Source organism: Mus caroli, chromosome 4, assembly GCF_900094665.2.
Source record: "Mus caroli chromosome 4, CAROLI_EIJ_v1.1, whole genome shotgun sequence".
NCBI lineage: Eukaryota > Metazoa > Chordata > Mammalia > Rodentia > Muridae > Mus > Mus caroli.
The window spans coordinates 95,347,908-95,372,043 of NC_034573.1; the positions used below are offsets into that span (position 1 = coordinate 95,347,908).

The 24,136-nt window shown below is 43.5% G+C and overlaps 1 protein-coding gene across 1 annotated transcript in view; it reads right to left on the reverse strand.

Annotated features, from left to right (window-relative positions):
- Window positions 1–19,034, reverse strand: part of Slc35d1 (solute carrier family 35 member D1) — a 44,479-nt gene extending 25,445 nt beyond the window's left edge. Inside the window, exons 1-8 of the mRNA XM_021160645.2 lie at window positions 18,326–19,034; window positions 17,723–17,756; window positions 17,535–17,621; window positions 16,819–16,886; window positions 14,995–15,066; window positions 14,229–14,297; window positions 11,781–11,883; window positions 8,720–8,812 (exon numbers count right to left, since the gene is read on the reverse strand). Coding sequence (XP_021016304.1) covers window positions 8,720–8,812; window positions 11,781–11,883; window positions 14,229–14,297; window positions 14,995–15,066; window positions 16,819–16,886; window positions 17,535–17,621; window positions 17,723–17,756; window positions 18,326–18,528 — 729 coding nt within the window. The 5' untranslated portion in view covers window positions 18,529–19,034. The remainder of the gene's footprint in view (window positions 1–8,719; window positions 8,813–11,780; window positions 11,884–14,228; window positions 14,298–14,994; window positions 15,067–16,818; window positions 16,887–17,534; window positions 17,622–17,722; window positions 17,757–18,325) is intronic.
- Window positions 19,035–24,136: the final 5,102 nt, after the last annotated feature.

A 24,136-nucleotide genomic window follows, 5' to 3' on the forward strand; every position in this document is an offset into this window, starting at 1 on the left:
CCATTTGGAGAAATTTAGGAAAAAGAAGACCCCTCAAAGATCCTTAAAAACTGGAGTCTCAAGAAAGACTGGATCTCCAGGTCCAGAGTCCTCCCTCTGCTTTGGAGAGGATCTTTCTCTGTGTTCCTCGCTGTGTTTCCTCAACCTCAGTGAAGCCTCTCTTCACAGACTGATCTACCTGCTGACTGAGAGATTTCTCCCCCTGCTACTTGCTGCTCTTGAGTTTCTTCTGCCTTTTAATTCTTAACTGGCAGAGAAAATTAACCTGATCAAGACCCCTAGACAGTAACGCATCCTTGGAGAAAAACTCAATCAGGAACTCCAGCGAACTGTCTCAGCTCTCCCTGTCCATTTCTGCTGGATGTTTACAAACCCTCAATTTCTGTCTCAATCGGGCTACTCCAGTTGTTTCTGCCGGACACTGAAAGCATCTGGCTCAGTGATTTGCTTTCTGTTGCCTCTTCTACTCACTATTGATTCTTTTACTTTTGCTTGCTATATTTTATAAATTGACCATTTACAACTGAAGCACTACTATAATAGATATTCTCCAGAGAGCATGGAACAAACACTAATTTGCTCCATCCTCACTCTGAAATTCTTTTTCCTTTTCCTTTGTGCTTAGTCTTTACCTAAATCGAGGTCCTGAATGGTGGAATTTCTCAGACCACTTGTCTCCTCCCACTGTACTAACACACTCTATTGGGAAAACAACATATCTCATTTTCTCCTATATGCCTCTATATAGAAACTGTTACTAGATCAACAAGTTAAAAGTAGTTCAGGCTGGTGTGTACCTCAATGGCAGACCACTTGCCTAGCAAATTGAGACCATGGGTTCAAGCCCCATCCATCAAAAGGGCAGAAATTCAACTTCTAACTGTGCAATTATCTTTCTGGAGGCCATGAAAATGTTATTTGACTTCTGTATTATAGAAGTAGGAAAAGCCCATTCCAGCTGCCTTTTGTTAGGACCAGCAGAGAATGGAACAGCACTTTAAATATGTCCGGAATGCACAGACGGAGATGTTGCTCTCTTGAGCTCCTCCACTGTGGTCTCTCAGCAGTCAGTTTGTGTACAAACTTTTATTCTTCCTAAAAATAGGAAGTACATATGGCACAGTGATTATGAACTTCGTCATTCAGGGGAAAAAGTGTTTTAAACAAAACAAAGCTTCTACCTCTTGAGAACTCTGGTAAAGAGCGTTATGAAGAGGGCGGCCTGCCTGGTCATGCCATGCATGGTACGAACGGACTAGGAGCTGTGCACACACAGGTCTGTAGGCTTCAGTCCGCTCAGTGGCAGCAGGTATTACAGATTACACAAGATGCTTCCTTAAGTGTCATTCTGCTTTGAAGGAAGTTTCCAGTTTTACAGCGCTGCTGGCCCAGTGCATGACCACAGGCCATTCAGACTTCCAATACCAGAACGATCACACACTCAAAAAGCAAAGCACAAACAAAGAAACCACTTCTGGAAACCAGGCACACTTGGTTTGGATGAGGAATTTTTGTTTTGTTTTTTTGAATAAGGTTTTTTGGTGAAATAAAAATATTTGAAAAAAAAAAAAACCTTTGTTCTTTAGTTGCCTGAGTTATTTAAACTGGCAGAAAAGTGAGTGTCTATGAAGATGGCACTCATGAGCCCTCTGCAATGTGATCCCCTGCACAAAGGCACGCCAGCAAGAGTAGTCGCTATTCCAGCAGGCAACACTACCTGAGAGAGACAGAGAGACAGAGACACATATACACAGAGAAAGAGACACAGAGACAGACAGCGACAGAGAGACAGACAGAGAGGGGAAGGAGAGAACATGATGGTGGAAGAGAGTATGTTAGGGATTTTCATAGGGAGTGAGGGAGAGTGGGCAATAGATATGATCAACATACATTATATACATTTTGAAACAGTCATTGAATAAGTGAAATATATAAATACACACTATATATTTAAGGAAGAAGAGCAAGAATAATATCATGTCACTTTGAAAACTACGGAGGAGAAAGCTTGAGTCCTTACCCAGCAGTAAACTGCTAGGAAACTTGCCAAGGCAGAAGAATACTAGCAGGACAAATGATCTCCACAGTTCTCTCCCTATTAGGAAAGTTAGGCCAAGGGCAGTGGCCATGGACTACCCATCGTATTCCACTCCATACTGTATAACCAGCTGCCCCCTTTCTCCCTCTGCACCCTGCTCCTGCCTCAGACAGGAAACTAGCTCCCAGATAGTTTCACTACTTTCCTCTCTGCTCTCGGGGCTCTAATCCTATATGCGGTAACAAATCACACCCCACCTTACCTACTCCTATTTTTTTTTTTTTTTTTTTGGTTTTTNGAGACAGGGTTTNTCTGTGTAGCCCTGGCTGTCCTGGAGCTCACTTTGTAGACCAGGCTGGCCTCGAACTCAGAAATCCGCCTGCCTCTGCCTCCCGAGTGCTGGGATTAAAGGCGTGCGTCACCACGCCCGGCTTCCTACTCCTATTTTTAAAAGGAACACCCTCAAAGACAAACACAGTTAAAGAATACGCAAACTGAGAAAGACCCATCCATATGTAGGTAAAGAATTCCTGATCTAACACACTTGTTTTACAAGAACACCAAAGCCTAAAAATAAGAGATGTATGTATGTATGTATGTATGTGGAAGAAATACTATAGGATCTCAAAAAAAAAAAAAAATCAACCTGTGTGGTTTACAGAGTGATCCTAGGAAAAACAAAACAAAACAAAAACCTCAGTAAGTCGGACTAGAGAGATGGCTCAGGGGTTAAGAGCACTGACTGCTCTTCCAGAGGTCCTGAGTTCAATTCCCAGCAACCACATGGTGGCTCACAACCAGCTGCAACAGGGATCCAATGCCCTCTTCTGATGTGTCTCATAGTGTACTCACATATATAAAATAAGCAAATCTTAAAAAACAATCAGTAAATCTTAACAGACTAAGTAAGGAGATTAGAAGGCTTTAATCCTAAGCCATGAAAGTAATGCTTAGTATTTACTTAGACCTGGACAGCAACTTTCCCTTGAACTGAGCCAGGCCACTCAAGTGCAACCTAGAGAAGACATCAGTCAATGCACTGGGCCACCTACTGCAATGGCCTAGTGAGAGCCACAGCAGAGGCTGTTCATGCATAGGTAAAAAAGAACACCCAGCAGTGCTGCCAGGAAGCTAGCAAGTCTTGCCACTCTCCGTGCTGGCTTTGTGCTGCAGCACTCCCTTTTGGGGGCAGCAGTTCACAGCATGAACACACCTATCCTGACATTTTGGAAAGACACTAGTCAAATGATACCCACTCTGTTTTTACCTATGTTATTAAGGTTTTTTTTTTTGTTTGTTTTGTTTTTTTATTAACAGGAAGACAATTTCTGAACACTGCCCAGACTTTTGGTGTTTTGAGACAGGGTCTCATATAGCACAGGCTAGTCTCAAATTCACCGCGTAGCCAAGGATGAGCTGGGACTCCTGGGCCTCCTGCTCCCACAATGGGGGCCTTTGAGGGCTTTTGTTGGTTGGTTGCTTGGTTGGTTTTGGAACAGTCTCACACTGCTAGCCAGGCTGCCCTGCAAGTCAGGCCCATCCTCTTGCCTCAGCCTCACAACTTCTAAGATTATAGATGCAAACCAAGCCTGGCTATGTTTTGGTTTTGGTTTTGAACTTTTTATTGATTCCTTGTGATTTTTCACATCATGCACTCCAATCCCACTCATCTTTCCCTCCTTCCATCTCCACCCTCCATCCTTGCAACCTCCCTCCCAAAAGAAAATTAAGAATTAAAAAAGAAAACATCTTGCCATGGAAGCTGTGGTATGTGGCAGTGTGGTGTGTCATAGTGTGTCATGGTGTGTCAGGGCCTGTCCCACAATATATATACTCTTTGCCCAAATAGCTTTACTTGCAAATGTTCATTGTAATGAGTCACTGGTCTGGTTCAAGGCCCCAGGCTTCTGGTGCATCATCAATAGTGGATAATTACAGGGCTCCTCTCAGATATCCTATTATTGCCCTGGGTAATGGAGATCCTTTGGCTTTGGATCTGCAGGAATGGCCCCTTCATAAGCTCCAGCAGTTCACAGATGGGGTAGATGATGGGGTGGGCCAACTCAAAGCCCTGGATCTGTGCCTGGATGGTAGCTGAGTTGGTCAGCCTGCCAGCTCTCCTGAGCAGGAGCCACCAGGGCTAGCTCTACCACCCTCCTGAGTGCTGTAGTAGCAAGGGGTGGGGCTAGCTCTACCATACCACCCCAGCCAGGGGTGGACTAGTTCTGAGTTCTCTACACACATGCCACCAGGGCCAGCTCTACCATGATGCCCAGCTTTTCCAAGCACTGCAGCCATCGATGGGTGGAGCCAGCTCAACCCACACCCTGACACTAGGTCCAGCTCTACTCTGCTTCTCAGGTATATTTCTCTGCTGGCTGTATTTTTTAACGAGTATTTTTGTAAGATGCATCTTTTCTAAAACTAAGTGCTAAAGTATATTGGTCCTTACCTCTCTAGTAATCCCAAGATTTTGTAAATAAGAAAGGAAGAGGGAGGAAGGGGAAAAAGGAGGGACAGAATCACACAGAAAGGAGTCTCAGTTCTCGGACTGCTCTGGCCAACACTTACACCATGTGCCCCCTGGGATGAGTTTCCAGATGGACTCTGGTGCTGTCATTTACAGAGAACTCTGGGTGTCTGAGCCTCTAATTTTTAGTCTCCACTCACAGCATCACCTACTGTGTCTATTCCTGCCCTCTGGGGAATGGACCTCTCAGAGCCCATTTGCTAGATTTCTTAATGAAAACCCAACTTTCCCTACTTGATCTAATTTTGCTTCAGTTTGTATCCTGGGTCAAAAACTGTTAAGTTTGAATAATAGTAATTTGGTTTATCCCACCTTCCCTGGTTATTTTTAAATTTAGGATTCATCATAGAATACTTTATCTTTCCCTTACTGTTCAATTTATATAGTTTTAAGTACTTTTGCCTGGTTCCACAGTAGAAAAAAATATACTTACCCTGCTCCCATGGATATGCATAAAAACTTTTTGGATACTTTATTGGCTTCTATTTTTCCATAGTTTTTTATTTAAATAGCCAAAGAAAATGTGACCACTCCTGCACTACTCGGCTCTGGGGTCGAGTGCTGAGAGCAGCTATCAACCCTGACTAAAAAGGCATTGGGCTCACACCAGCTGTTGGAACAGAGCCTAGTGTCTTTGCTCCAGAAAGCATGGTACCTCATGAACATTTGATCTGCCTGATTCATTTTGCATGTGTCAAAGCAGAGTAAGAGCAAAGAGGGGACCTACCCAGAGTTGGGCAAGGGTCAGCAAGAGGACCGAAGGCTGCCAGCCTTCTGCGTTTCCCAAGTTTCTCTGCAGGGCACCATTTACGTCAAACCCTTCATGGTTTCTTCCTACCAGCAGAGAAAACTCCAGAGGCCTGTGTCTCCATCTCAGCCTAACTCAGACTGGAGCAGGGAGCAGGGCAGCGGGGAAAATGAGAGCACCAGTCTTAGAACAAAGACTGGGTTCTCTTTGACTCTAATCTCCTTGTTCAGGAAAAGCAAGGCTTCCCTGGGTCTCTGGCTTCTCAGCTGCCCATGTTCTAACCATGGATCTCCTCCTGTAGGCAGCCTGAGCTCATGTAAGTTCTACCTGGAATCCATCTTCAGGCTCCTCCTCACCTTACTAAGGGTCTGGCATATCCTGGTTTTTCCTAATTTAGACAGTGCTAAGCACTTTCTCCTCAAAGCTTAGAACCTACTTTTGCATCTGCCCAGGTTACTCTCCAGAGCCACACGAATAGTTTCCCCATTCACTCAGATGAGCCTTATAAAGCGACTTTCCCCAGCTGAGGTTTTCATCATCCCTCTTTGATCCATCTCTCTTCACAGCTCTTACTACATGATTCGTGTGCAATCTGCCTCACCTACTGGAATCCTGGCCCCGCTTAGGCAGGAATGTGGTCTCCCTTTCAGAGAAGCACTCAGCATGTAAACACTGGATCTTCATAAGACGACAGTGCTCTGGCTGTGAACCAACGAGGGCAAAGACGTGATGCAGGCTCTGCCCTCGTTCACTTGCTTGTCAGCACTGATGCTTCTGACACTGTCCTGGAAGAAGGTGCTGCATGGAAATCCCAAATGCAGCAGATCTTCCAGCAGGTGCAGCAGATGGCTATGGGAGATGCATGCAGTCAGACACAGAAGCCAGGGCTCTGCAGGCACCAGAAAGGTTCCGTTCTAAACAACACCACTGTGCAACCTGGAGACTCCCCCTAACTTCTGTAAAAAGGGTAACAACCCTCCTCAGGGTATATATCAAGGGTCAAGGAAAATTATTTATGTTGAAGCATCTTGTAAACTACAACACACCATACCCTACAGGTAAAGTATGACTTCTAGGCACAAGGTTCAAACAGTTTACTTGCAAATAGGCTTAAAGTACCTTACACACGAGGTGTCTATCCTTAGCTATATTGGAATATTCAAATTACATGTATACTACTGAACTTTTATTTTGGGGGGGTCTTTCTCTTTTCTCCTCTCTTCCCCTCCTCTGCTGTCCCTTCCCCTCCCACCCCTCTTTCTCATTTCTCTTCCCTTCCTTTCCCTCCCCTCCCCTCCCCTTCCCTTTCTTTGAGACACGGTTTCTATTAGCCCTGGCTGACCTGGAACTGGCTCTATAGACCAGGCTGGCCTTGAACTCAGAGATTTGCCTGACTCTGTTTTCTGCATGTCAGGATTAAACTACTGCTGAACTTTGAAATATGTACAAGTTCTGCTATAACATCTAAACAAATTGTCATCATTTTGAGTGAAGGCACACCTCCTCTGGCTAATAGTTCCAAGTAGCTACAAGATACAGTCACCACCTGATGGAAACGTCTTTGCTAAGTCCTTGAGTGCATAAGTCTGTTAACTTTACGCTGTCTTGGGCACACACTGGCCTAGAGGGACAGGTTTTCTTTTTCACACCTTTGTTCTAAATCTCAAGAGAGAAGGCTGCTTCCACCAGAGTCTGCGGGTAGGAAGCAGACCACTATAGGCCATGGCCTTCAGAAGGAGTCTTATCTCCCAACAGTGTGACCTTAGGCAGGTTTTTTAAATGTCTCTGAATCTCCTTCCGCATTGACACAATAGTGATGAATCAAGCTTCCAACAGCTGTTAAGTAGATTATATTTCATGTCAGTGCCTAGCACATAATAAGGATTCAGGAGATGTTATTTCTCATCACTCTTTCTTTAAAACCAGAGAAGAGTTACTTAACACTGTTAGTCAAAGCAATAGTAAGTTCTCCTTTGGGGCCATGTTTAGGCTTGCTGGTAGCCAGGCTACAGTTCATTAGAACTTCTATTCATGTTCAGAACGGTCTGAAATAGCTCTTTGAAAGAATGGCGTTGAAAAATAGAGCAAAAGAAAAAGCTTCATAAGTTGCCAAGATTCTGTCTCAGCTTCAAGAATTTATCAGTAGTGCAATCTCAAAACCTTCTGTTCAAGCTCCCATTGATACATGGTCTGCTGCCCTGAGAAAGCCTGGGTTCAAACAGCAGAATCTCAGGACAGATCACTGGCAAAATTGTGCATTTTCATGAGTTTGTAAAATAACAATATTGTACCAGTTTTTCTAAAACTGTGGGTTTATTCTACAGAAAAATTCTCTAGGATTAACTTTGCTATTCTATTCTGTATTTATTTAATTAAATTTTTGCATAAATTGGTTATCTACTATGTAAGTTGCTATTCATTTGGTCAAGACGTCATGCAATCCTAAGTACCTCCTAAGGTGGGATGGTGGGATTTAAGCAAGGATGGCAGCTGTCAAAGACACAGAACTCTATAAAGTCTCAAGAGGTCTACTTCTTCAGAATCTTATAGTTTTCAGGGACAGTTTGCTTCCATTCCCACTTTACAGATTAATAAAAATGTAAAAATTCCTCCCTCTGAGCTTCAGGGAATATCATGGAAGAGAGGTGGATAAAATCTAAGCACCAGAGGATAGGGAGAAATACTGGAAAGCCCTTCTGAAAATATGGCCATGTGATAATCAACCACATTATGTGGTTACCTGTACAAACCTGCACAAAATCAGACCCTTCAACAGTCCATCACGGATGAAAAGGATTTTAAGAGTCCCCGCCTCTCCCTGAGTACTCACCAGCAGCTAACAGCTACAGGAAGGAGGTCATTTCCTTTAGAAATGTACAGGGTAATAACCCAAGGTCCAGTAAATAACCCAAATGCCATACTCCTGCAAGTACACCTAGCAGATCTCAAGGGAACATGAACATTTATAGACATACACACATGCACACGCGCATGTACACATATACAGAGAGAGAGAGAGAGAAAGAGAGACGGACAGACAGACAGACACATGAGAGTAGCCGGGGATCTTGTTGAAAGAAGGGGTTAGACAGGAGTGGGAGGCAGATAACAGAGAGTACATATTATCAAAACATAGTATACACGTACAAATGAATCAATCAAAAATATTTTAAGTGTAAACAATTCTTTCTCTGTACTGGCACAGAGAGCTATTCTGAGCCATTTTAATATTTAAAATGCTTATGCCAAGAAGGCAGGTTAACATGACATCAGCAGGCTAAAGATCTAAAGAGTAAATTCTAGTTTGTGGTCATTTAATACGCACGCTTCTTTCGAACAGCCCAAAAGCCTATCTTTTGATCATAAACAGCAAGTAAATTACCCCGTACTTTCAAAGTCCTACCTTTTGTGCATCTCCTGTGAAATACGCAATGGCCAGGGTGGGCAGAATCATGAACAGTGCATTGTAATAGAGTAGACCATACTTCCCCAGCTCCTAGATAGGAAACAGTTAAGTATTGCAGTTGGTTCTACAAGATAGGTATATTTAAACACAAAGAGATTACTATTCCCATTACACATGTATATAATGTTGGGTGACTTTTAAAGTTAAAAAGTGTTAATTTAAATAATTAACCTTTAAATAATTAGCCTTTAAGTCTGAAGTGGAGCCCCAGGTCTTTATGTCACTGGACTCAAGCTGACCAGGTCATGATTATAAGCATCCCTGAAGTTACAGTTCTGATTTACTAAAACCACCTCAGTGTGGGCACACTGGCCCTAGGTTAAACCAAATAATAGGTATCTATAATAGGCTATATCTGTAAGTATCAATGGAAAGGTGTGCCTCTTTGTACAGTACCAGGAAAAGACCAACAGTGAGATTACATGACCTTTGACAAAAGGTGTCCATGACTCAGAACATGAACTAGGCTGGAGCAGAGGGTATGCAGGACACACAAACACAGACACCATCCACATAACTGACAAGTGACAAAAGCACAAATGTCCACACTCTTTATTTATTTCTCTCTTCTCATTCTAATGACTTTCAATGTCATTCTCTCTTATGACACTGCAAGTTGTTCTAATACTAGACCTCACTACATAGCACAGGCTGGACTTGAACTCACGATAGTCTTGGCTCAGTCTCTGGAGTGCTTGGATTACAGTGTTGCCACCACATGCAGATTCAGTTATTCATTCACTCATTCGCCCATTTATTTATTTATCTATTTATCTATTTATTCATTCACTCATTCGGCCATTTATTTATTTATCTATTTATCTATTTATTCATTTATTTAGGCAGACTCTCATATAGCTCAGGCTGGTTTCAAACTCACTATATAACTAAGGATGAAGCTGAACTTCTAATCCCTTTGCCTACAACTCTATAGAGCTCGGGAACTCATCTGGCTCATGTGGTACTAGGGACTAAACCATGCATATTAGGCATGCACTATATCAACTAACCTACATTGGGCATGAGAGCACATGTCTTTAATTCCAACACTCGTGAGTTCAAGTAAGTATAAGATTTCTCTATATAGCAAGTTCCAGAGCAGCCAAGGCTGCCCAGTGAGACTGTATCTCAGAATTAATTAATTTAAAAACCTATCTCCAAAGAAATCAATTTAACTCTACCCCAGACCCATAAATCAGCTTTAGAGTTTTAATACAAGTAAGCCATAAGCCATTTCCAAGTGTGGAACTGAAGAGCTCGCTTCAAAGACTAAAATCCACAGAAACCTTTATTTTCTTCTAGGTTTCGGGGTATATTCTAAGCAATGATCTCCAAAACAGTAGTCATTAGCCATATGTAGCTAATTCAATTATAATTACACAAAACCACTGATTTAGTTTCTGAGATATACCAATCACTTTTCCCATTCCCAGAAGCCATGTCTGTAATGAGAGCAGAGACAACACCCACCATCACAGAAGCCTCTGTTGGGCAGGCTGAGGCTGCTGGTTCACTGTGGAGCAGGCCTTAGTATCCACTTTGTGAAACAGCAAATGAGCTAAAGGTAACATCAGTGTAAGTCCAAACTGCTATCTTTCCTCTTTTAAACAAGGATAAGAAACTGCTACTAGTAACATCAGTTAAAATGATGTCATCAAGTGGAGGAGGAGAGCAGGCACTTTACAAAAAGTGTTAGCAACACATTTGTAGTGTCTTTAGTGGAGGAAAACCCAAAAGACCAAAAACCAAAAACCTGCCAAGAATAAGAAAACCCGTCACACAGCCACACAGTCTACAGTCTTTTCTGGGGGAGAGGCAAAAATCCTGGCCAACTGGAAACTACCTCAAAACAACAACTCCCAGGAATCCACAAGGCTCGCCATCACTCCTGAGGTATGTTTTTACCAGTCATCTGAGCTCCAAAATGTACTTGAACTAATTTCAGAAATACCCTACACAAAACAGAGCAGATAAGGAAACAAAGGGGTAAGGCCATCTGACTAAGACAAAATACGAGCAGAAACATGTCAGTTACAAGATTCAGTTACAAGATAAACACATATCAGCTGCTCAGGAAAAACGATGGTGACATCTGAGATGAATATCGATGTGAGCCCTCACAAGGCCATTAGGAAATTAAGGATAACTCCTTCACTCAGAGCTCTATGACAAAGAAAGCCAAAATCCAGATAGCTGTTTTCTTACAGTAACTTAACCGTACAATGCAGCCAACAATACAGGCCTCAAACACCTGGCTTCTGAGGGTCTGGACTGACGCAAGTCACAACTGAATGTGTCTATATGTAAAGCAGATTGTGAGCAAGCAGATAGTATTGTGGAAAGCACTTGTGTGCACACTGCCAACAGGGGGCAGAAGCTGAGGTCTGGGCCCAGGAATGCAGGCTCTCTGAGCAGGCCCAGCATGCCCTAGCCCTCAGTCATCCTTGTCCCATGCACCCTTGTCTTGTCTTCCAGCACTCACTTGCCAACTGCCCAAATTTCCTGTACTTCTTTTTCACATCAGGCCCCTCACTAAGTTGTCAGAATACAACCATAATCATGAAGACATTGTTCTTTGTGGATATTTTTCACTTTTCCTACCTCATTCTAAGTCAACATTCATACACTTCCTTCTAGAAAAGCCAACATTACAACCTAATTTAACTTAAAAGAGATTTCATCATTGTTTTGTTTCCTTGGGTGGGTTTGTTTGTTTGTTTGTTTGTTTGTTTGTTTGTTTGAGATAGTGTTTTGCTCTATAGTCCAGGCTGGCCTCATTATGCACCCCAGGTAGGCTTTGGACACGGTGATATCCTCTGCCTCAGCTACCTGAGTGCTGATGTGCCAGGCATGGGCCACCGTGCCTTGTGATCATAAATTTATTAGCATGAACACATTCACACTATGTCCTTCCAACTCTCCTAAGTATGTTTCTTTATTCCACACTTTCCCCACCATCCTTGAGCATCCAATGAAGAAGCTGTAGTGTGCTACTTACTTTTGAGTCTAACTTCTGTTTCACGTATGCACCATTTGCTGCTGTCAGGACATCATTGATCAAAATAAAAACATATCCTTCCAGATCAAAGGCCAAGTCAGAGCTGCCGAATATAAGCAACACTTTAAGATCACCTTTAAAAATATGCAGTTAATTCCAAACAGATCTGGGCCAAAGTACTTGCAAGAACACATTCTCATCTAGGTAGCCTCATGCAGTTAGCAGCTACCAGTGTTTCCTAAGACCTGGCCACATTTGTAAATTTTATGAGAAACATCCACACTTATAGATGGCACCACAACGAGCCAATCATGCAGCCAGACATCATCTGTCACAGCAACATCTGTCACAGCAACATCTGTCACAGCAGCACTTAGGAGGCTGAGGCAGGACAGCAGGCCAAAGCCACTGTGGGCTACAGACAGAGCCTCAGGACAGCCTGGGCTACAGACAGTGGGGGATATAGACAGAGCTCCAGGGCAACTACATAGCTGAGACCCTACCTCAAACAAACCTCACACACACACACACACACACACACACACACACACACACACTAATTATTATTTTGGTTCATTGTATACTGCCTTAAAGTCAAAATCAGATAATAAGCAACCAAATTTACCATTACCATCTGTGATAGCAGAAGGCATTGGTTTCCAGAATAAGGAAGCCAGAGGATGAAGCTCTGAACAAGGCTTTATTTTTTTTCTCAAAGATTCATATAAAATATTGGAGTAACTTGTCACTGACTGGAATTTCTGAAGCATGATGACAGTTCTGATATCAAACCACAAGAGTGCATAAGCAATTACTAAGAGGTTAAGTAGTTCGATAGTGACAAGGTATAACTAGAGAGAGCAAAACAACACAGTTCCTACAACTTACTAGCCTGAATATCACAAGCACTTAGTAAATGTGAAATGCAAATGACAATTTGACAGAGTATACCTGCAGTGCACTCTCACACCCCCACGTTCTCTGGCTTTGAAAAGACACTACATAACTCGTGGATGCACTAGTAAAGGGAGCCTTTAGGCCACTGCAATTTCAGGCCAAAGGGAGGCCCTGCTGTTTAGTACAATTTTGGTTCTCACTGGCATGGAGGAACTATTTTACAATACACCGGGTTTAGTATGGCACCTCTCAGAAGAAAGGTAGCTGGCTAATATGGAAGACTTCTCAAAGGAGGCAAGGCAACATGGAGGGGAAGGCAGTCAGCTCTGCAGCTGACTCCCAGGAACCAATGTTGTTGTTGTTTTCTTTTCTTTTTTTTTTTTTCCTAAGAATAAAATTTCAGTATCAGCAAGATGGCACTGATGACAGGCACTTGCCACTAAGCCTGATGATCTTCTTATTCCCAGGACCCACGTGGGGAAAAGAGAGAACAGCCTGCCACAGCTGTCTTCTGACCTCCGTACACGTATGCTGTGGCACACATGCACACACACAAAATAACTACGTGTAATACAAATATGTTTAGAGATAGAGTGGAATCTCATCTGGAGATTTCATTTACATGAAACTCTATTTTACAATAGAGTTTGACTTCTACACCCTCACTACATGCACTCATACCACAGGCATATGACGAAAAGTATAATTAATTGATGAACCAAAGAAGTGCAGTGGACTCGCAAAGGAAAACATGTGCATAGCATTAGTAATGTCTACACGCCCAAGCTAGGTACCACGTCTAGAACGCTTCTAGATGTCCCTTCAACTTTCAGTCTTTAGGTACATATTTTCCCCATGCCTGCCTGCCTTCCCTTCTTCCTGTCTACAGATGTATACAATACTCAGTCATCAAGTTGGGGTAGCTCATACTTTTTTCATTTTAAAAGTGTATCAAGGCTTTGTGTCTGCCTCCAAGTAGGAAACGCTTCAGCAACTGAATTGAGTAACCACGTCACGACATTTGTGATCTGTCCTAAGAAAGGGCGAGCGGGGCGATGCTTCTTCTCCTTTTTCCACGAGGGAAAAAGGTTCACTGCCCTCCCTCCCTTCGTCTCACAAGAGGGCAGATGATACTGTCTGTAATTGCATACAAAGTGAAAGAATTAAGATGTTATAAAATGGCAGACCTGGTTTCACACACAGACTCAGGTTCTAGCCTCGCTGCTTACTAATTGTAACCTCTAGGAGTTATAGAAGATTGAGTTTCTTCAACTATAAACGGAAAAATTATATCTCTTAGAACTGAAAAAGAACGCATAACTGTGCCAATGCTGACTATACCATGTGGTGTGTGGTCAGAAGACAATATCGGATCCTAAATTACATACAAGGACTTTAGGAATCCACTAATCTACATTTCACTAGCTTTGATCTAATACAGCCTAAAAGATTTAATGTTTGATGCCTTTTGAGTAGTTTTCAAAGATGCTCAAGATGTATTATTAATAACTATTGATAATTGAAATATGAGCTCTATATGCCACATCTTACCTGGCAGCTACGAAGGCTCCAATGATCATTGCAAATACAGTCATCTTAATACCCCAGGAGAAAGTCTTCCTACAAAATAATTTTAAATATACACACGTGACTTTATCCATGTAGATTCATTTTACATCAATGATTGAAAAAGGGAAATGCTTTCTTTAAAAACACTGCTTTTGTTATAGAAATAACTGTATCCATTTCTCACTTAGTCTTACCATTTGTTTACTATTACTGAGTTGGAATTTCTATGTCAATGTTAATAAGTATAAAAACGTCATACACGTTTGCAGTAAAACTAGCCAAGGCATGAACACCATTTAAATCTTAAACCTAGAATTCTGAGCTGGCTCTGCTTAATAGCAGCAATGGACACAAGAGTTCTAGACAGCACATCCCATGTTCAGCAAATTAACTGTGGTCTGTAACCTTCCTCATTACATTATTATGATAGCAAGGCAGCTAGCCTGCTTAAACTTTCCAAACTTAAAAGTAGAAGCGAGACAGATAATATCTCGTATATACTGGATATCTTTTCACTGTGTATGTAAATAAATACATGGGGCTAGAGAAATGGCTCAGGAGTTCGATACCTAGCACCCATATGATACTTCTCACCACTGCGTGTAAAACCTCAGCTATGGGAACTCCAACACTTTCTTCTAGCCTCAGACAATCACACACGGGGCATAACACACCCACACAAACACATGCACATAACTAACGGTATCAATCTTATAAACAGGGATAATATATTACAAGCAGAACTCACTTGAGTAGAGCGCCTTCAGCAAACATTGTAAACAGAATGGAGAACCTTCTCAGAACTGTAAACATGGGCAGGCTGCAAAAGAAACACAAGGTGGAAAACTGAAGCTTGAAAGGATGTAACTGGACATCAAGTCGAGTAATAGTCGAGTAGTTTCAAACAGTGCTCACCTCTTTCTGACTGCATGCAAGTTCCATACTTATTACCCTGGAGAATTTTTTTTTTTTAATTTAAAAGCCTCTAGAACATTAACTACAAAATGGTAAGACTATGTGTCTATTATCACAGGCTAATAATATATGCTTTTAAGTCTCACTCTGATAATTATGCAAATACCCTGACCACAGCTACATTAGTCTTTAATAGGGAAGGCTTCTTGCTTTCTTCCTCATTGAGCTGACTTCCATCCTTAACTTCTACACCATTAAGAAAATGCCGATGAAAATCTACTCCAGGAGACAGTTTTATGGATGTTCCTCTAAATCTTACGAGCAGTTTGCTTCCACCAATCAAACCCCCTGCCTCTTAGAGTGTAAGAGTTATTTCGCTCTGGAATGCTTTATTTATCTGACAATCAAAGACAGAGTGTGAATGCATGGATGGATGGGATTTTTAAAAAGTAAATTTTGTATAAGCAGCACTCTACAGTAGGCCTGCATTTCCTTCCTAGTACATAATGCGATGGAAAAGAATTCCCTCCCTGTGACAAATCCGACTTCCTAGGAACAACTCCCCCCAGAGATAGTCTGGTCATTCTACCAGTTATTGGTTTAAAAAATAAAAATAAAAAAAGAGACAACAAAAATTTCTTTGCCTGTGGTTTGTTTTTGTTTTAATTAATTAATTAAATTAGAAATAAAATTTTCTAATTGTCCATACATAAGTATGGGTATGTGCATGCCAGCAAAGGGGTCTGAAGAGGCCAGAAGAGAGTGTTGGATCTCCAATGAACTGCCTGGTCTAAATGCTGGGAACTGAACCCGGGTCCTCGGGAAGAGCAGCCAGTGTTCTTAAGCCATCTCTTCACACACACACCCCACTCATTGTTTACAATCATGTCATATGCTCATGTAGGTTTCACCTAATCTGTCCCTACCCACTCTCCCTGTGTATTTACCACACATACACTACTACAAAGTCAGAAGCCAAGAACTAGGAGATGAGAGGGTGATGTGCAAGACTGCCACAGAGCAGAGCTACTGCGTCTTTCTAAAGTGAATGGCTTTCCAGTTACAAGGTTACAGTTGATGATGATGCAGTCATCATGTTCGAGTCAAGATTCCATCTGACTTTAACCACTCCACAAGGGAACCTGCGGAAAATCTAAGGTCCATCATCCGACGTGCTGTCTGGAGTACACTTAAAGTGTTTATGAACTATATTAATCCCAAGCCAGACACCAGGGCACCATTCTGGAGACACAGGCAAGTGGAGTACCACAAACCCAAGGCCAGTCTGGGTTACATGGTGTGTTACAGGGGGAGAAAAAAAAAAGCCTATAAACCTGGCACAAATCTTTCTCCGTGGCAGGTCCCCCAAAACACTGAAAATCTACTGACAGTATTTGAACACTTCAAACATAAAGTCAGATGTGAGACAGGGAACAAAATTCACTCCTTAACTTTAAATAAACAACTTGTACCCAAAACTTTGGGTTCAGTCTTCATTACTTGATAGTGGTGTTTTTGTGCCCTCCCCCCTCACACACACACCCTCCTCCATCCATTCCTGCCATACTCAATCATAATACATTCACACAGCATCATTTGTATTTAACTTTAAATTCATATTATTTTAACCAGACTAGAAAAATAAAGTTATCCATACTTCAGTTTCTTTGTGCTGAACAGTCCCGTGATTTGGTTCCCAAAATATAGTAGAGGTAGTGGAAACGTCTGGAAAAGTGAAAAGGGCAAGGGATGTCAATAATAAAGGCATTCACAGCAAAGAGAAACAGCTCTGTTTATATAGTCAAATTCTTTCCACTTGAAACATAAGATTAGCTCCCATAAACAGTACTGACCCCCATTAAACTCCCAAACATCATTAACTATCCTTGGAAGAAGAGGGGATGGAAATATGAACATAATCAACCATGTGAGACAGAAACATCAGTTGCTTGAAAATATGGTACTATATGAGTCTGAGACACAGAAACATTTCAGCGTCACATGGAGTCTCACAGAATCATAGAAAAGAATATGAAAGAAAACACTCCCAACACCACCACCTCCAAAAATAAAAAAATAAAAAATAAAAAGGGAATAAAGGAAGCAGAAGATCGTGGCTAGAGTGGGCAGATCTGTTCCCAGAAACTCCTTAATGAAAAGAGAAGGATTTTCTATCTTCATCTTCCAGAGCCGTTGTGTCTTGAGTGCCCTGTGGCCTGTTTTCTCTAGCTTTGCTATATGCACTGGTAGACTAGGGTTGAAGCTAGACTTCATTTTTAAATATTCAAGATGTTGATTTTTTTTCCGCCCTTAAGCCACAGAATGGCTCCTTTTTATAAAATAAAGTGTCCCTTCTTTCTCACGTTTGTTTACCTTTCGAGGTACATTTCTGTCGAAGTCAGGAAACTTGACTACTCGGAGTGTCTTTCCCACCCAGAGAACCGCTACCGTGGCCACCATCTGCAAACAGAGAACACACACAGATGCACTGTTCTGCATAGAAAGACACACACAGAACTTCTGACAACACAGACCACGGGATGCCCGAGATTCCAACTAACCTGGCCAAGTCCAACACATAGCGAGGATGGAAATCTACAAAAGGGGTAAAGAAAAGGGGTTAAAAACGGCCAGAAAGTCCTCAGAGCACAGGGAATTCACCTCCCACACTGTCAGCCTTAAAATGCGTTCTGATTCAATCCACAGCGATGCCTGCCCCTCCAATAAAAAACAAAAAAATTAAAAAAAAAAATCTTAGATTTTGTAGCCTAGGGCAACCACTTGTCTGGTCTTGTCCTGTGTTTTACAATTCCCTTCAGCTTCCTGCAACGGATTTTTCCAGAAAGTTAAGCCGCGGAGACCTCGTCAACGGTTTTAAATCTTTTAAATGACTCTTGAGGGGAAACACAAGACACACACATACAAACTTCTGCCCCGGAGTCTCAGTGACAGCGGCGACGGCGCGTGGGCGTGCGGCCGCGCCGGTCCCGGGGCTGTCAGCCGCGCGGGTCGCTAGTCCCTGGGCACCGGCCTCGTCGTGCCTTCCCCCTTCACCCCCAGCCCTGGCCAGTGCGGCGGGGAGCGTGGCCGAGGGCATCCCCGGGTGGGCTCGAACCCCCGTCCCTGCCCGCCGCGCCGCAGCCGCCGCCCGCCAGCCCGGCCACCTGTAGTTGGTGAGCACGCTCTTGTTGACCACCACGATGAGGAAGGAGCTCACGCCGTAGAAACCGGCGGCCAGCAGCTTCAGGAACACCGTTAGCGTTTCGGCCGGCGCCATCCCCAGCTCCTCCTCATCTCTGTGTGTGGAGGATTTCGCGGGGGCTTCTCCTTTAACCGGAGCATGCTGACGTCTGTGGACTTCCGCCATGGCGGCGGTGGCGCCGGCGGCGGTGGCGGTGGCGGTGGCTGCGGCACGGGCCTGCGAGCGAGCGGGGCGGCGGAGCGGCGGGACGGCAGGGGTCTGGGCCTAGCGGTGCGGAGCGCGGTGCCGAGCGGGCTTGGCGGTGCGGGGCGCGGAGGAGCGCGGGCCTGGTGTGGCGGGGCCCGGGCTGCGGGAGCGGGCCTGGCGGTGCGGGGCGCGGGCCCTGAGCTCCGGGGCTCCGCGTTTGCGGGCCTAGCGTGGCTGCGGAGGCTCGGGAGGGACCCGGCGGCTCGCGGCAGGGCTTCGCGGCTTGTGCTGCCCACAGCTCCCCGCACTGCCGCCGCCCGTCCCCGCCCAGGGGTTGGGACACTGGGGTTCACACCCTCGGGGACTTTGCCCTGGCATGGTGCCTCGCGGGGTCAGGGAAGGGCCGGGGCTGGCTCGGCGGGGCTGGTGACCCGGCATGGGCTCCGGGAGCAGCCGGGACACTGCTGGGGGACCACTGAGCCGGGCTGGTGAGCACAGAGTTGCGCCTGCGCACGAAGGCGCGCTGGGTCCCCCTGCGGGGAGCATGGGGGTTTTGCGGGAGCTGGGCTGAAGGCCTAGAAGTACCTCCCTCCTCTCTAACGTGTGGCTGGCAGAGAAGCGATGCCCCTGTTGCATCCTCAGTTATCCCGAATGCTCTTTTTTTTGGCCTCACTTGCCGAGGGGTCAAACGTCACACAATGTATCAAACATGATTCAACAGTAAACAAAGATTTCATTCTGCAACGTGAGACCTCTCACGCTTCTGAAATTCTTTATGTTGTTATTTACTTGTTTGTTTTAGCTGGTATATCCAGTAAAGGCAAGGGTGAGTGGATGGAAAGGAAAGTGTTGCAATAAGCTGCTCGTGGACTAGTAAAAAGTGCAAGGTGTTTGGAGCCTAAAGCTTTGTTCCGGTTTTAGGACTCTTTGAAACATTCCCTGTTGCTCTTAGGCAGATTCGATGGTCTCTGCACCTTCATCTCACGACCTCTGTTGTGTAAAGCCAGTTCTGTTTTCTTCACACAGTGCAGTCACACAAACAAAGAATACCTGTCTAAGCAAGGACATTACATTCCTACTTTTAGAAAGTTTTGAATTATTTCCCCAAACTTTCCATCTTCTTAAGTGTCTTTTTTTTTGTATTTTTAAACTGTGATAAAAATATCAGTTTATTGTTTTAATCCTTGGATGTGCAACTCTCACCAGGCACCCTCCCCAAAACATTCACCATGTCAGATGGAAACTCTTGTGGGAACGAAGCTATCATTTCCTGTTCTCTACTCCCCTCCTCAAAACCAAGTAACCTGTGTTGTGCTGTCAATCTCTGTGAATCTGACTAGTCTGTATATCACACAGATGAGCCATCGCACAGTATTTACCCATCTGTGACTGGCTTAGGCCAGTTACACAATGTGTTCAAGGTGCATGCACCCTGTACCTTGTCTCAGAACTGGAATTCCTGGCAGCCAGCATGGCATCCTTGACTGTTGGTAACCTCCATTGCCCGCCTCTCCAGATGCCCGGCTTCTCCCCTTTCCTGAGTTTAGCTAAATCAACAACAAGGCTCACGTCTCTCTTCACTTCCATTTCACAATGCCCCTCCCTCATCTCTTGAATTATTACTTTTCCTTCTATATTGAGCAAAACGGTGCCTGTTTTCTGGGTAGCCTATCTCCAGAGGTCCCCTTCATGCCTTACAAAAAGTGACCTCTCCCTCTGTGCCCTTCCCATCCCGTGCACTGCTTTTAGAGAATGTCTTACTTGTCCGTGCTACCATTACATATTGCCCGTGACTGGACCATTTATAGAGAACAAACATTCTGGACGGTTTTGGAGAACAAGAAATGCAGAATCAAAAAGCACCGCCCCATCGGGTGTCTCTGTTAAGGGCTAAGCTCTCTGATTCTAAGATGGTGCCTTGATCACTGGTCCTGGAGAGGTGAAAACCACTGTCCATGGACAGCATGGGCCTTATGGACAGCCAAAGAGACAGAAGGACAAAGGAGGGCAAGTGCTAACTGAAGGCTGGTGTCTGCAGCATGAGCTCTGTGCTAAAGGACTGACTTCCTGATTCAGTCACATTGACCGTTGTTCCCATGTATCCAAGTTACCCAAAATGGAAATAATTGTAAAATTATGGGGCTAGGAAACAATGTTTTTCTCTGCCTAAAACCATATTTACAAAAATTAACAGATACTTAGTAAGGCCCATCACAGGCCAAGGTCTACCTACCGTGGATTCTCTCACTCCTGATAATAACAGGGCTACAATGGGCCTCTATAAAAGGCTGTGGAATCCAGTGATCAAAGATTCTCACTTGGTGCTTACAGAGGTACATGTCTCTCCTAAAGCATGAGTAATTAGAATTAGGATGGTTTTTGTTATTTTAACTACTCAGACCTATTTCTTAATCTCGGTAATATTACAAAACTATGTATGGGAGATTTTACATTATTTGACACAATAATCTCCATGCTGAAATATGTGAAGGAGTTAGAGGGTTGCAAAGGCTACAGTGAATACTTTCAATGAGTTATGAATCTGCATAGGATTGTAAAGGCTACACTGAATATGAATCTGAGATATGAATCTGCTGTTTTGAAAGGTCAATTTGTGGGTTGGTAAATTTTACACCTTTCTGGGTAGAATTACTACCAGAAAAATCTTTGTAATTATTGTTCTCTAAGATGTATTGCTATTCATGCGTGCTTGTGTGTGTGAACACTTTGTATGTGGACACACACAGAGCTGGAGTTAAGTAGTGTTGAGCCTCCTCCTGTGAGTCCTGGAAACCAAACTCTAGTCCTCTCTGCAAAAGCAACAAGTGTTCTTAACAGATGGGCCATCGCCCCAGCCCCAGCTCTCTGTAGTTAAATTACATTTTCAAAATGAAAACATTGCTGTCAGTCATCCTGTTTTTCTATCAAAGAAAACAGATTCCATATTTTTTTTAAGTGTAACTCACTTGTTTCCCCCACTCTTCTTCCGTTCCTTGGCTCTTCCTATCCAGGCCACTTTTGTTTAAAAAACAAAAACAAACAAACAAACAAACAAAAAACCCTCATTTTGTGTGTGTGTATAAGTGTGCTTGACTGCATGTATGTCTGTGTACCATGTGCATGCCTGATCCCTTGGGAATCCAGAGAAGGGCACTGGATCTCCTGGAACTGGCACAGATGGTTGTGAGCCACCCTGTGGGTTCTGGAAATGAATCTCGGGCCCTCTAAAAGCGCAGCAAGCGCTCCTAAGCCTGCACCTCCTCTCCAGTGCCCTTTTAGGCCTCTGTCCATGCTCAATTCTTTTTACCAGTTTCTTGTTTTGCTGTGAGCCTACATTGATGACCTGCTGAAACAGCCTGCCTTAGAATCAGGAAACAAACTTCATAGAGGTTTGCTGTCTGAACAATGAATTTAAAATTCAGAGCACCAAAGAGCACAGGAAGAGTGTGCCACTTCTTTGCAGTGCCTTACACTTGTCTACTTGGGCTGGGAGGAGCCAGCTGAGTGATTCCTGATGAGGGACCTGGAGATGCTCCTGTAATTCACACTCTGATCTCCTCCTAGCAACTCCAGGAAATAGGCGTGGTAAACAACACAGCACCAGGAAAGCATAGGCTGGGAGGGAGTGTCAGTAAGACCCTGGTTTCCCTGATCTGATGTGACTTGTAGATGTTTGGCCCAGGTCTGTCCAGCACATACTTTGAGCTCATATGCTAGACAGTGCTGGTAATAAAGCAAAACAGGCTTTAGACTTACCAGATACCAATTACAACCACAAACCACATACAGCTCCTGCCCGAAATCTCTATTCATATTCTGATTCTGTACTCAACGTCATGTAAAAGGGGAGTATTGGGACCAACTGAACTTGTCTCTACTGTTAGCACAGTGCTGCATCAGAGCTTACCCTTGCATACTGCTTGTCTGAGAGGCCCCTGTTTTTATCCTTCCTACCTCATTGCTATAGCTGTATATGTATAGCCCTACCTTTTTTCTAAGCAGAGAAAATCCACAATAAAGGTTTTCTTCAGAGTAACATAGGCAGTAAATAGGATTTACAGTAAATATTGTCCCCCAGGCTTTAAGTATACCCAAGTTTAACTCTCCCCTTTGTTACTGAAATAAAATACCCTTCTGTTCCTACCACACCTGCGTCCAATCTGAACACCTGACTCCAAAGAAAAATGAGCTGTCTCTGGTCTTTAAGTATCTGAAAGGCCTCCAGGCAGAAGTGAGATGTGAAAGACTGAACAAAGCAAAACAGAACCGTTCCCAAGGCTTAGAAACAAGAGGGGTGATTACTGCATGTCTTTTCCGTGGAGTAAACCGATTTATCAAATGAAGGCTTGACACACTGCGCCAGCAGGGATGTGCACCTTGGGGTATTTAGAAGAATTCAGCTTGTAGGAAACCAGAGTTAGTACAAATGAAATTCAGTCACCGGGTTCCTGGCTTTCCTGTGTAGAAAGCACAACTTCAGAGCCTCAGCTTTCGGCCTTACAGAGTGTTCACCGGGTTTACACTTGTTAGCCTATTCAGTTCAGTGCTCTTCTGTCTATATAGTGTAAGTCAGTCTGCATATTTTCTTTCAAACGAGTTCCAGCATCTTACTCTTTGATAATTCAATGGTGGGTTAAATAAAACTGAAGTTTTATATCAGAATCATTTTGTTGTTGTTTCTTTTCTTGAAAACTGATTTTATTATACAATATATTTTGATCATGATTTTCCCTTCCCCTACTCCTAGTTCCTCCCATCCCAATCCACACCCTTCTGTCTCTTCTTAGAAAACAAAAAGGCACCTAAAGAATAATGATAAAGTAAGATAAAACAGGGCTGGAGAGATGGCTTAGTGGTTAAGAGCACTGATTGCCTTTCCAGAGGTCCTGAGTTCAATTCCCAGCAACCACATAGTGACTCACAACCATCTAATAAGATCTGAGGCCCTCTTCTGGTGTGTCTGAAGACAGTAACAGTGTACTCACGTACATAGAATAATAAATAAGTAAATAAATCTTTTTTTAAAAAGAGATAAAACAAAACCAAACAAATCAGAATACTACAAAACACACAAAGAGCCAAAGAGAAAGCACAAGAAACACACAGATGCAGACACACACATGTTCACTCACACAGGAATCTCATTAAAACCCCAACCAGCTGGGTGTGGTGGCGCACGCCTTTAATCCCAGCACTTGGGAGGCAGAGGCAGGCGGATCTCTGAGTTCGAGGCCAGCCTGGTCTACAAAGTGAGTTCCAGGACAGCCAGGGCGATACAGAGAAACCCTGTGTGTGTGGGGGTGGGGGGTGGGGTGGGGGGGGACAAAACAAAACCAGAAGCAAGAGTATATACACAAAGAACCTATAAGGTAAATAATAAATCATTTTCAAAAGCCCAGATTTAATACTATGAGACAACGAACCTCCAAAGATGCTATTGAGGTTTTGGGTTTTTTGTTGTTGCTTTTGTTGTTTTTCCCTGTCGGCATCTACTACTGGGCCTTAAGAGTGGTTTGTTTCCTTAGTGTGACTCCATTAAAGAAAACTAACTTTTCGTTTGTAAATGGTTATCAATTGGAAATAGCTT